Source organism: Cannabis sativa, chromosome 9, assembly GCF_029168945.1.
Source record: "Cannabis sativa cultivar Pink pepper isolate KNU-18-1 chromosome 9, ASM2916894v1, whole genome shotgun sequence".
NCBI lineage: Eukaryota > Viridiplantae > Streptophyta > Magnoliopsida > Rosales > Cannabaceae > Cannabis > Cannabis sativa.
Window position 1 is genome coordinate 26,365,832 of NC_083609.1, and position 14,464 is coordinate 26,380,295.

A 14,464-nucleotide genomic window follows, 5' to 3' on the forward strand; every position below is an offset into this window, starting at 1 on the left:
TCTGTAAAGTGTTAATATTATATGAACATCTCCATTTATAAAACTAAAAAGTGGGTCAATGACAGAAGTGGTATATCTGCAATCACACAAAATATTTCTGCTTCCTATGCTTATCCAGAGAAAACATTAGATAACGTGAGGTTAACTTTAATATATAAAGATTTTTCTTTTTTAAAAAATAAATAAAAAAAATTATTAATATTTTATAGGTTTGTTAGAGAGATATGTGGTTAAGATGATTTTTTTTTTTAATTTAAAAAGAGATTATTAATATTTAAAAGATTGTTTAATTTTTTGGGTTTAATTATTGGGTTTATTTGTTAACGGGAGATCAAACCTAGTCGTTAAATTTAACAGAATATTCTTTTATTTTTAAGTATATTCTGTTAAACCAAGAAATGTCGTTAGATAGACACTTTTAATATATAAAGATATAATCAAGTAACTCATATTAAAATAAATGAGTAATTTGCGGTAAAAATATCTAAGTTTAACTTTCGATTGTAAATAAATATTTAAGTTTATTATTTTTTTTTTTTTTGATGAATAAGGTGAAAATTCATTGCACAAACTCTTATTTACATCCTATAAGCAATAAAAAATGGCCTCAATAATTTCTATACAATTTATCTACAAAAAATCAAACCATTCTCTATCTTTGTTTTTTTAGTTTTTTTGGCATTACAACCATCATTCGAGTTTTCACATTCTTCTTCAGCTGCTGTAGAAGCTCGGCTGGTTGCTAAGTCTTTCCATTCCATATCAGATTATTCCTGCTTCTCCATATTAGGTAAACCAGTGCGATGATGCATATTGCCTTGACCCCTTTCCTGAATTTATTTTGCCTTGCCTTGTGTATGATCTTTAACAAATTCTCCAATGTATCTGCCTTAGTGTGCCACTTGAGCCATTCCTTCAGCATTTGAAAACATTGCTGAGAAAATTGACACTGAAAAAACAAGTGGTCTATGTTTTCTTCTGCAATATTGCAGCAGGGGCAGGTGTTGGAATCTGTCACCTTGAACTTATACAATCTGTCTTTAGTTTTTAACCTTAAGTTTAATTTTTAACAGTAATAATACTTAAGCTAAAATTCTTAAACTACCATAGGTACCTGGCCATTAAGTGTTAAGTTAATGGCCACATGGCAGACCCTAATTAGTATTTTTTATTTAAAAATTAAATTTAAGAATACCAATAAAAAAATGACACGTGGATAATAACTTGACACTTAATGACCAGGTAAATAGGAAAGTTCTAGAAATATAACTTAAGTATTATTACCGTAAAAAATTAAACTTAGGTATTTATATGTAATAAAGAGTTAAACTTAGATATTTACGCCGCAAATTACTCAAAAATAAATTAATAAATATTTTTTAATTCATATTAAAATAAATTATCTGCATATGGTGACCTAAATTGCTTCCCTATTTTATGGCTCAACTTGCATTTTCCTTGTATAGATGTTTTAAAGTCATTGATGAACAATTTTTATTTTTTTAAGAAACAAACATATATTAAATAAAAAAAATAATAACAAAGCTTTAAAAACTTATCTACATTATATACTCATTCCAATAAAAAAATTGTATCAAAAGCTTTTTTTTTATTATTTTAGGGATTAATGATAATATAGTTATTTTTCTTAAAACTCTTAGCTATTAAAATAAATTCTTATTTAAAACTTAATTTATTTTATATTAGTATACATTGTTATTTATGTGCTAATTAAAAAATTATAAAAATTATTATATATTTAATTGATGCTGTAAATAATTTGTAGGAGGTATTCAATTTTCTCTCATTTGTTAAATCAATAACGATATAAATTATAAAGAATAAATGAACTAAAATATATTCAATTAAATACTAAATTATATAAATTTTTGATAAAAAAAAAGCATGTTATATTAATATAAATATAATTAGTAATGTTTTATTTTTTTAAATAAATAATAATTGATGAAGATTCTAAAAAACAAAATATAACAATTTTTATATAACATGCATAATGTTAAAGAAGAATAATGTTTAATTATAAAGTAAGAAAAAACTACACTATTTGAAAAATATTAGAAAAATTAATGTTTTAATATACATATAATGTTTAGAATATAAATAAATATGTGAATTTGTAAGACTATATAAATAAATAAATTCAGTATATAAAAAATTTATAGCAACATAATAATAGAAAATTTAATCGGCAATACAATAGAGTCATAAATTTTTGTAAATGACCCTTGTTATTGTATAGGTGTAACAAAATTTTGATCCTGAACAATCTAATATTATAATTGTTGGGCAAGACTATGGTAGGACCTAACAAAAGTACCTTACCTGTAGGAAACTTTTTTGACCATTGATTTTAAATCATGTGGTTATCATGATGAAAGGTCTATACTCTTACGATAGGACTGCTTGTATATAATTAAAACTTCATAGATATTATAATAATATTTAATTATATTTTTATATTAAAAAATAAAATAATATTAATAATTAAAAAAATTAATTTTTAATTTGATTTATTATTTTTTTAAGTTAATTTGAATTATTTTTATATAGCTATATATTTCTTTTAAAAAAAAATAATTTTACTTACAAATTTTGCATTCAATTTTTTTATACTTATAGTAATAGTTAATTATACGAAATTGATTACTTAAGTACTTTTTGCTACCAATTTATTTACATACATAGTTCTACTATAATTATCTTTTAAATTAAGATGTTTAATTAATACCCACGTGTTATGCTTGCGAAAACACATATAACAAATACAAATAGAATCCTGAACTGATTTTTTATTAAAATAAAATTTAATAATAACCTGATCTAGAGGTGTTATGATAAAATTGGTTATAATTTCTACAGTTGTTCTTTCTTATAAAAATTATCTTTAAGTTGGTTATATTAAAAAAGTTATCTAAAATTGAGCCCAATGTCGTATTTTTACAATTTTAGAAAATACAATGTCTATTTATCATTTAATAAAATAAAAAGTCTAATCAGTAATTTTTACAAAACACAAAATCTAAAACGACATTTTTCATATTATTATTAGAAAAAATAATTAGAATAAACTTAATAAAAAGTAAAAATTTTGACAACAAAACCAATATAAAATAACATTTTAACTACCAATGCTTAAAAGCTCATGAACTAGGCACAGCCTACAAGCCCACATGTCTTAGCCAACCTTTCTTCCACGTTGGAGTGACACAAAATATAATATTATTAATAAAGTTGGAAAATATATTAAATAACCCCTAAAAAATAATATTAAATAATATTATAAACAATATCTCATACAATTATTCCACTGCAACTACAGTGAAATCAATTTCTTTAACTTATCATTGGACAAATTTATTACAAATAATTACATAAGGCACTACATTTTCTAAAAAAAATTACATTTTTACGTTTATAGAGTTTTTTTTTTTTATATATTTTTACAGTTTTTTCATAAAAAAAAATACGAAAACAACAACAAAACTACATAAAAGTAACATGAAAACAGCATCTAAATAACAACAAAAAATAACATACAGATAGAAAAAAATTAGCAAGAATACAATATAAAAAGACCGTATTTTCTGTAAATAAAAGTAAAAAAATTGTAAAAATATTTAAAATTCCGTAAACCGTACTTTTGTAATTTTTTGTTATTTTTGTGTGTTTGTGAAATAATCTCAATTTATTATCCTATACTATAGGAAAAAAATCAAGGCCCTACTGTAGATATTCTATATATAGAGAACATTTATAGTAGGACACTCTATTTTGTCTGTATAGCATAGGGTAGTAAAACAAACTATTCATGTTATAAAGAAAATAAATTCCACCATATATATGATAGAATATATGCATGTAATAAAATTTTATTTGTTTATTTATATCTTTTATTTTTATACATGGATTATTTTTTATTTTTATTTCAATTAAGCATTACATTAACAAAATATTATTATTATTATTATTATTATTATTATTATTATTATTATTATTTAGTTATATTGGGATTTTTAATTCTTGTATTAGCCGTTTTCAGTTTTTGGTTTTTAGTGTTGAATTTTATTATTTATTTTAATTTTATAATATTTAAATTTTTTATTTAAACTTGTGAGAGTCAGTAGTCCCATGATCCGTAAGGGAAAATACCGGGTTAGCTGTGCAATCCCACATCGCCTTAGAAAGGTCAAGTGGAATAATTCTGAGACTGTGTATGTATAGGACTATAAAGTTAAAAAGAGCTTAAATGGATTGATTGGTACTACCTATGTCAACATGGTGCATCTTATTTTTTGGTAGCCCATCACGAAAGAACTCCATATTTAAGCGTGCTTGACGTGAAGAAATTTTAGAATGGTGACCTACTGGGAAGTTTTACTAGAAAGCGTGCGAGTGAGGACAAAGCATGCTGGAAATACTCATGTTGGTTTGTGGGACCAGTCATCAGTCCATAAAATAGCCAGAGTGACGTACTCGTGTATAAGAATAATTATTCCGTGGGTGTAAGGGCCAAATAGAGGGTTGAAGCGGGAACGTTACAAATGGTATCAGAGCCTTGACCCAGCCAGAAGTGTGGTCGACGAGGATGTTGGACCCCCTAAGGGGGGTGATTGTGACAGTTAGTACTTTCGTGATCCGTAAGGGGAAATATCGGGTAAGCTATGCAATCCCACATCGCCTAGGGAAGGTCAAGTGAGATAATTCTAAGACTGTGTAGGTATAGGACTACACAGTTGAAGAGAGCTTAAATGGATTGATTGGTACTATCTATGTCAACAAGGTGCATCTTATTTTTCGGTAGCCAATCACGAAAGAACTCCATAGTTAAGCGTGCTTGACCTGGAGTAATTTCAGGATGAGTGACCTACTAGGAAGTTTTCCCAGGAAGCGTGCGAGTGAGGACAAAGGACGTTAGAAACACTCGTATTGGTTTGTAGGGCCAGTCATCAGTCCATGAAGCAGTCAGAGTGACGTACTCATGTATCAAAGCTATTATTCTGTGGGTTTAATGGCCCAATAGAGGCTTGAAGTGGGACGTTACACAACTATTAAAATAATTTGTTATTTATTTTCTGAAGAATTTCTTTTAATTTTTAAGCTACTTTATACTCGTTTGATCTATTTAGTTTATGTTGTTTTAAAGAAGTTTTTTGATTATTTAATATTATTTTATTTCGATCCCTTTTGAAGATTATGTTGTACCACGGTTTTAGTAGTTTTTGTTTAAGTGATAACTCTAAGATTTAGAGTTATTTTCATATCTTTAAGCTTGAATTTAATGTGAATTGTGGAGCAATTAATGTCTATATTGTGTAATTGTGTTTAGTTTGTTGTGTCTTTGTAATAAATGGAAGTGTGTGTGTTAGTAAGTGTTAGATGGACTTATGTTGTTGTTTTTATGTGTTTTAAGCAGAAAAAAAATACAAGAATAGGTATTTGGAATTGTTTGGGACAAGGAGAAAAAGGAGCAGGAAAATGATTATTGCTGACTGGCATTGCTATAGCAATCATCGCGTAGCAATTTGTCAGCTCAGTAAGTTATTTTGGCAGATAGTCCAGCTGGCTTTAATGAAAAGAAAAACGAGCTGAGGTGGCGGAATTTGGCTATTGACTCAACAAACATGTGGAAAATGAAGGACAAGTGGGTGATGATTGGGATTTCCAATTAGGGTAAACTTTGGTACCCTAATTGGGGTGCAAAAAGAAAAGAAGAGGACATTAGAGGGGCGGGCTACACTTGGAAAAGAGTACGAAAATTACAGCAGCAAAAGAGGATAGAAAAAGTACAGAGAAAGAGAGTACAAAGAAGAAGAAGATTGAGAAGAAGGAGAAGAAGACAATTATCAAAGAAAGGATTTGAGCTCACCACTCATTTCTCTTGCTCTCCACTTCGTTTTGTAGCATTTTCTTCTCTTTAAGCTTCTCTTTAACTTCATGAACAATACATTTTCTGGTTTTGAGTTTTTAATTTCAGTTATGAACTAAACTTTTTGAGATTTGGGTGGTTATAAACCCTTGTATGGACTAGTGTTTTGACTTTGCAATGATGAAGTAATCTTGACTTAGTTCAATTAGTTGTGATGAAATGTTGAATGAATGTTAATTTTTGGCCATTTTTAACATTTAGCAAGCTAGATCCTACTTGGAAAAGTAAGACCTAGTTGAACCCTTCTAATTGATGCATGATTTTTACATTTTCTTTTAGGTATTAATTAGTAGTGAAATAGGAATATTTTGCTACCATGTATAACTAAGGATTTGATGCTCTATTGGGCTATTTGTGATCTAAACTGATGTAGGAATGCATTGTGAGATTGTGAATAGTTTATTGCAAGTTTTGGAAAAAGCTTGCTGGTTTTTTTGAAATCTGTTAACTTTCCCAGGATTGCTGAGTCATTGCTGTGTCATTGCTGTATCAACTGGGACATACAAGTGGAAATTAATCACCCAAGTCTATTTTCCAAATCTGAAATTACCACCATTTTAATCACTTTTAGTTTCTTATTTTTAGTTTATTTAGCTTAAAAAAAAATTAGTTCTCAAGTTTAGAATCAAGGCTACAAATTTTTCTCATGAATTAATGTGTTACTTTATTTTATTTTTATTTGAAATTCTTGGAATTACTTTTAGTTGATTTAACATTATTTAGTAAAAAGTCCCTGTGGAGACGAACTTTGATTACTTATCATTGTATTACTTGTTTGTGATTGTGTACACTTGCGCAATTATAAAGCAATAAAATTTTCACAACAAGTTTTTGGCGCCGTTGCCGGGGACTTTAAGTTCTAAATTTTGTTTTATCAACTAATTGACATTCTAAGAATTTTTGTGCTTTTAATCTTGCTGGTTTGTCTTTGGAATCTCAGGTATCTATAGTGTATGAACCAACAAGAGGACTTTGAACTTGCTCCTATTGACCCCGAGATTGAACGTACATTTCGAAGAAGAAGAAGGGTTCAAAAGGCTAAGGGCAGAGACATCATGGCTGAAAATTTTGATGACGATGGGGTTGCTCCACAAATTGTTAATCCCATCATATTGGCAGATGATCGAGCAAGGGCTATAAGGGAGTATGCAGCCCCCATGTTTAATGAGCTCAATCCAGGCATTGTGAGGCCTGAAATACAAGCACCGCAGTTTGAGCTCAAGCCAGTGATGTTTCAAATGCTCCAAACCGTGGGGCAATTCAGCGGGATGCCAACTGAGGATCCTCACCTCCATCTCCGTTCATTTTTGGAGGTGAGTGATTCTTTCAAGATCCAAGGAGTGAGTGAAGAGTTGTTAAGGTTGAAGCTATTCCCATTCTCACTTCGAGACCGAGCTAGATCATGGCTCAACACTTTGCCGCCTGATTCTGTGACCAATTGGAATGACCTTGCTGAGAAGTTTCTGAGGAAATACTTTCCTCCTACTAGAAATGAAAAATTCAGAAGTGAGATCATGTCTTTTCAGCAACTTGAAGATGAGTCCACAAGTGATGCGTGGGAGAGGTTTAAGGAACTTTTGCGAAAGTGTCCATATCATGGCATTCCACATTGTATTCAGATGGAGACTTTTTATAATGGGTTGAATGCAGCTTCTCGAATGGTGTTAGATGCATCGGCCAATGGTGCTATTTTGTCGAAGTCTTACAATGAAGCATTTGAGATTTTGGAGACCATTGCAAGTAACAACTACCAATGGTCCAACACTAGAGCTCCAACAAGTAGAAAAGTGGCGGGAGTCCTTGAGGTAGATGCAATAACGGCTTTGACAGCTCAAATGGCTTCCATGACGAATGTTTTGAAGAATTTGAGTATTGGGAACGCTAAAAATATTCAACCAGCTGCTGCCATTCAAAGTGATGATGTCTCATGTGTGTTTTGTGGAGAAGGGCATGTGTTTGAGAAGTGTCCATCTAATCCGGAGTCCGTTTGTTACATGGGAAATCGAATTTTAACGAAACAATGGGGCATTCTCAAACTCTTACAATCAATCTTGGAAGAATCATCCTAATTTGTCTTGGGGAGGTCAAGGAGCAAGCTCGAGTACCGCACCGGCCCAAGGAAGACAAGCATATCCACCGGGTTTTTCACAACAACCCCGACATTCCACTGACATGCTCAAAATGCCCAACCAAGTTCTTTGGAAAGTCTAATGCGGGATTATATGACCAAAAATGATGCGGTGATACAAAGTCAAGCTGCCTCTCTTCGAAACTTAGAGTTGCAACTTGGACATTTGGCCAATGAATTGAAAGCTAGGCCGCAAGGTTCTTTGCCTAGTGACACGGAGAATCCAAGGAGGGATGGGAAGGAGCAATGCAAATCCATTCACTTGAGGAGTGGCAAGCATCTGAAAAATTCTGAGGAGGAAATAAAGGGTAGTGGGGAGCCCACTTCAATCCAAAACGACGAAAAATTGAGTAAAAAAACTGCCCAGGAAATTGCTGATACCAGACCAGTTGATACAGCATCGGGTCAGCAATCTGACAGTCAGCAATCCGCACCAGTATGTACTAAACCACCCCTTCCATTTCCTCAAAGATTTCGGAAACAGCAGCAAGATGGGCAATTCAAGAAGTTTTTAGATGTGTTGAAGTAGCTCCATATCAATATTCCCTTGGTAGAAGCATTGGAGCAAATGCCGAACTATGTCAAGTTCTTAAAAGACATTTTGACGAAGAAAAGGAGGTTGGGGGAGTTTGAAACTGTAGCTCTTACCGAAGGATGCAGCGCCATGTTGAAAAGTAAGATTCCACCGAAGTTGAAGGATCCGGGTAGTTTTACAATCCCTTGTTCTATTGGGGGGCGGGATGTTGGAAGAGCTTTATGTGATTTGGGTGCAAGCATCAACCTCATGCCTATGTCGATCTTTAAGAAGTTGGGTATTGGTGAAGCACGTCCTACAACTGTTACATTGCAACTTGCTGACAGGTCCATGGCCCATCCGGAAGGAAAAATAGAAGATGTTCTAGTACAGGTTGACAAGTTCATTTTTCCAGCTGATTTCATCATCCTAGACTATGAAGCTGATAGAGATGTGCCTATTATCTTGGGTTGACCGTTCCTTGCTACCGGGAGAACTGTGATTGATGTGCGAAATGGGGAGCTCACAATGAGGGTGAATGACCAAAAAGTCACCTTTAATGTGTTCAATGCTATGAGATTTCCGGATGAGATAGAAGAGTGCTCCCGCATAAGTGTAATTGACTCGATAGTGGCTGAAAAATTTCACAAGGAAGCTTGGAGGGATGAGAAATTTATAAGTTCTTTTGATGAGCTTGAAGACTTGAGTGAAGATGAAGACAACCAAGTTGCTTGGGTGGAGCCATTGCAACCTATTCCTAACTTCAAGAAGCCCTTTGAATCTTTGGAGTTGAAGGAAAGTAATTTTAAGCCTCCAAAACCCTCCATCCAAGAACCACCGAAGTTGGAGTTGAAACCCTTGCCAAGCCATCTGAAGTATGCCTATTTGGGGGAGAATGACACGCTGCCAGTTATTATAGCATCAAACTTGGTAGTTGAAAATGAAGGTGCTTTGCTAGAGGTGTTGAAAAAGCATAAGAAAGCAATCGGATGGACTATGGCGGACATAAGGGGTATTAGTCCCACGATTTGCACGCACAAGATACTTTTAGAAGCTGGTTGTAGCAATTCTGTTGAGCATCAGCGAAGATTGAATCCCGTCATGAAAGAAGTAGTGCGAAAAGAAGTGATCAAGTGGCTAGATTATGGTATTGTGTACCCAATTTCGGATAGCTCATGGGTCAGTCCTGTTCAATGTGTGCCCAAGAAAGGAGGAGTCACGGTGGTGGCTAATGCAAACAATGAGTTGATTCCTACTCGAACCGTGACCGGTTGGAGGGTGTGTATGGACTACCGGAAGCTAAACAACGCTACTCGGAAGGATCATTTATTGACCAAATGTTGGATCGTTTGGCGGGAAAAGATTTTTATTGCTTTCTTGACGGATATTCGGGTTACAATCAGATTTCTATAGCACCGGAAGATCAAGAGAAAACCACCTTCACTTGTCCATATGGTACCTTTGCCTTTAGGAGGATGCCATTTGGATTGTGCAATGCTCCCGCAACTTTCCAAAGGTGTATGATGGCTATTTTCTCGGATATGGCTGAAAGTATTTTGGAGATATTCATGGATGACTTCTCTATCTACGGGGATTCATTTGGGGTGTGTTTGGAGAATTTGGAAAGAGTGTTAGCAAGATGTGAAGAAACCAACTTGGTGCTTAATTGGGAGAAATGCCACTTCATGGTTCAAGAGGGTATTGTGTTGGGTCACAAAGTGTCTAGCAAGGGGATAGAAGTTGACAAGGCAAAGCTAGAAGTGATTGAGAAGCTACCAGCCCCTACCACGGTGAAAGGCATAAGAAGCTTCCTTGGACACGCGGGTTTCTATAGGCGCTTCATTAAAGACTTTTCTAAGGTGTCCAAACCCTTGTGTAACTTGCTAGAACAAAATAGACCATTTGAGTTTACCGCTGAATGTAATGAAGCATTTTTGAAGTTGAAGACAGCTCTTGTTACGGCCCCCGTGATTGTAGCACCCGATTGGTCATTGCCCTTTGAACTCATGTGTGATGCAAGTGATTTTGCCGTTGGGGCTGTTCTTGGGCAGCGGAAGAATAAGATATTTCATTCCATTTATTATGCAAGCAAAACTCTTGTTGATGCCCAAATTAACTACACCACTACTGAGAAAGAGTTGCTAGCGGTGGTTTTTGCCTTTGAGAAATTCAGATCGTATCTTGTGGGAACCAAGGTGGTTGTGTATACTGACCATTCGGCAATCAAGTATTTGATAACCAAGAAAGATTCTAAACCGAGGCTTATTCGTTGGGTTTTGTTGCTACAAGAGTTTGACTTGGAAATTCGAGACAGAAAAGGGACAGAAAACAAAGTGGCGGATCATCTCTCTAGGTTGGAAACTAACAATCACAGCAGCCACTTAGAGGGAGAATTACAAATTCAAGACTCATTCCCAGATGAGCAACTGCTAGTGGTAGAGCAAACACGGGTACCATGGTATGCAGACATTGTCAATTACTTAGTTGGAGGTGCCTATCCACCTGATTTTACCAAGCAGCGGCTCAAAAATTCCTTCATGATAGCAAGTTTTATTTTTGGGATGAGCCATACTTGTACAAGCAAGGTGCCCGATCGTATTATGCGGAGATGTGTGCCAATGGGTGAAGTTAGAAGCATCTTGGAGCATTGTCATTCAGCTCCTTATGGTGGCCATTTTGGTGGACAACGCACAACGGCCAAGGTTTTTCAATCCGGGTATTATTGGCCTTCTATTTTTAAAGATGCTCATGCTTTTGTTCAACAATGTGATCGCTGCCAGCGAGTTAGAAATATCTCCGCCAGGAATGAAATGCCTCTTAATTGTATCTTGGAGGTGGAGTTGTTTGACGTGTGGGGTATCGACTTTATGGGACCTTTCCCACAATCCTTTGGGAATCTCTACATTCTAGTGGCGGTGGATTATGTGTCAAAGTGGGTGGAGGCAATTGCTAGTCCCAAGAATGATGCTCGAGTGGTTATGAAGTTCCTTCATAAACATGTTTTTACAAGGTTTGGGACTCCTAGAGCTTTGATAAGTGATGAGGGAACACACTTTGTGAACAAAGTGTTGGCTGCCCTCTTGGCAAAATATAGTGTAAAACACAAAATTGCTACTGCCTATCACCCACAGACTAACGGGCAAGCTGAAATATCTAATCGGGAAATTAAAGGCATATTGGAGAAGGTTGTAAATCCCAACAGAAAAGATTGGTCCCAACGCCTCGATGATGCACTTTGGGCGTATAGGACAGCATATAAAACTCCTCTAGGCATGTCTCCATATCGCCTAGTTTATGGGAAAGCATGCCATCTTCCCGTGGAGTTAGAACACAAGGCGTTTTGGGCACTAAAACATCTCAATATGGATATTTCAGCAGCTGGAGAAGCAAGAAAGTTACAGCTGAACGAGTTGGATGAATTGCGTTTGTTTTCCTATGAGAATGCTAAATTGTATAAGGAGAAGACAAAGAGATGGCATGATGATAGAATTAAGGAAAGAGTTTTTGCAAAAGGACAAGAAGTGTTACTCTTTAATTCAAGGCTCAAACTCTTTCCCGGAAAATTAAAGTCCCGTTGGTCTGGCCCGTTTACTGTGCAAGAAGTGACTCCTTTTGGTGCGATTACAGTGAAAGATCAACAATCCGGGAGGGAATTTAAAGTGAACGGGCAGCGGTTGAAACACTATTGGAGAGGCGAGGTCAACCGAGAGAAGACCTCGATTTCTTTGAAAGATGCTTGATCATTGTAATTTGGGGTGCCTAACGAAAAAAAAAAAGAAATTATATCTATATATATTATAATTAGTTAAATAATTGTCATGGTGAAATTGAAAATTTTCTTTTCTTTGTGCAGAGAATCAAGTGAAGAAGGCTGTGAAGTGAAGGAATTTGAAATTGGGCAAAGACACCAAGTTTGGGGTGGAAACTTATGTTCAGTTGCTATAGCAAGGGCTTAGCAATGTTGTTTGGCAGCAAAAGGAGTTTGGTTTTGGGCTGATCAAAGGATCAGGGTTTTGAAAAAAAAAAAGGGTACTTGGTCTGATCAAGATGCACATGTGAAAATTATGTTAATGATGCAATCATTGGGCATAATTTTTTTTATTCAGTCCAATCATTTGGAGTGATGTACCTTTGTACTTAAAAATGCCAAATAAAGTATACATGTATTATTTTGTGGGGCTTTATGTTTTTGAATTTGGACAACTGGGCCCACTACTAATCAGAGCCCACTTCTCTCAGCCCAATACCCAACCCTACCATTTCATCATCTTCTTCCTTTCACCAATGTGACCCAGCCGCCTGCCCACTCGCACCAGCAGCTCACAAGTCGACCCATCCTCATCATCCCATTCACTTCTCTCTTCTCAGCCGTGTGCCTTCACTCAACCTTCGAACCACCATTTCACCTGAACCCGTAGCCACAGAAATCGCACCAGCAGCTCACCATTCACCCACCAAGTTCGAACCCGCCAGAACCCATAGCAGCCCGAGCCATCTCCTTCAAACCTCATTCAAAGCACACAACCCAATCTCCATTTTTACCTGAACCCGAAGCCACTACGAACCAAGCCTCCATTCGACCACCACTCACAAACCCAACCTCTGTTCACTCATATCAGAACCACGACCCGGCCGAGCCACCTCCAAGCTCGAACTTTCGAACTACACCACCACCTCGCACCAGCAGCTCACCATTCGACCTAACCCGCACCACCAAAGTCAACAACCCAACAACATCACGGCTTCACCAGCAACACAGCAACCGAGAGTCCTCTGTCAAGCCAAGTTTCTCAGCCAATCTAAGCTAAGTTCTGATTTGGTGACTTCATTTGAAAATTATTTTGGATTAAAGTGCTTAATTGGTGGCTGTAGTTGAACTGCTAGTGTTATATTAAATGGTGCTTGAGATTGTCATTGTGATTTAAATGTGATAGCAGTAGTGTGATAATTTTGATTTGGATGATTTGAATTGGAATTTGGTGGCATTGTTGAAGACTATTGGGCTGAGAAAGATTGGTGAATTTGAGAAAAGTATTGATTGTGAACAGAGTTATCAACAGAGTGATGCGTGGAAAATGATTTCTTTGGTATAAAGGAGTTGATTGGGTTACATTGATCGTTTGGAATTGGGGCTGTCACTTGGACATTGTTGGTGTGCATTTGCATTTCAAAATTGTTCTCTGCAGTGGTTTTTATTATGGTGATAAGTAGTGAAATGGTGTGAATTGGCAGTGGTAATGTTAGAAATAGTGCACGTTTGAACTGATTTGTGGTGTTGGATAAATTAGACATTGGAAGAGTTCCACAGAGGAAGTATCATGGCCAAGTACTACATGGATTGTGTGTAAGGTGTTAAAAATTCTACTTGGTGTGGTTAGGTTGGCAATAGTAGTGGTTTTTGAACAAGATTGGGTTAGGGACAGTGAAGTACATTGTCAGAGATCTTATTGTGTTGAGGGGCAGCAGTGAGTAAGACAACAAAGAAAAAAATTCATTGTGTTGGGGTAGTGTGCAAGTGAAAAGAAAAGAAAATGCCCAAAGTTAAGAAGACCGCCAACAAGAATAAAAAGAAATCACTGCATGAAATTCCTAAGTTTCATTGTCCGGCAGCTGAGACAAAGTATCACGAGAAGGTGGACAATCGGGAGTTTTATATGGAGCGTGGATTAGTAGCCGATATTGAGGATATTGACGAGTTGCCCGAATGGGTCAGTGCAACGATTCATAAGCGAGATTGGGGACTTTTTGTCCAACAAAGAGAGCAGGCGGTCATGGAAGTTGTCAAGGAATTTTACGCCAACTTCCTATCCCAAGAATGGCCCACTGTAGTGGTGGTGCGTGAAGTCCCAGTCTCATTTTCAGCTGCAGCAATCAA

General features: G+C 35.5%; 1 protein-coding gene and 1 non-coding gene across 2 annotated transcripts; one reads left to right on the top strand and one right to left on the bottom strand.

The window, feature by feature from the left end:
* Positions 1-7,443: 7,443 nt before the first annotated feature.
* LOC115724258 (small nucleolar RNA R71) lies at positions 7,444-7,550 on the bottom strand. The gene has a single exon (XR_004013057.2). It is a non-coding gene; the product is annotated as a small nucleolar RNA R71 (small nucleolar RNA).
* A 1,093-nt stretch (positions 7,551-8,643) lies between these two features.
* Positions 8,644-9,063, top strand: LOC133031323 (uncharacterized). Its single transcript, XM_061104805.1, has one exon. It carries the CDS (start codon positions 8,644-8,646, stop codon positions 9,061-9,063), a length of 420 nt encoding a protein of 139 aa, XP_060960788.1.
* Positions 9,064-14,464: the final 5,401 nt, after the last annotated feature.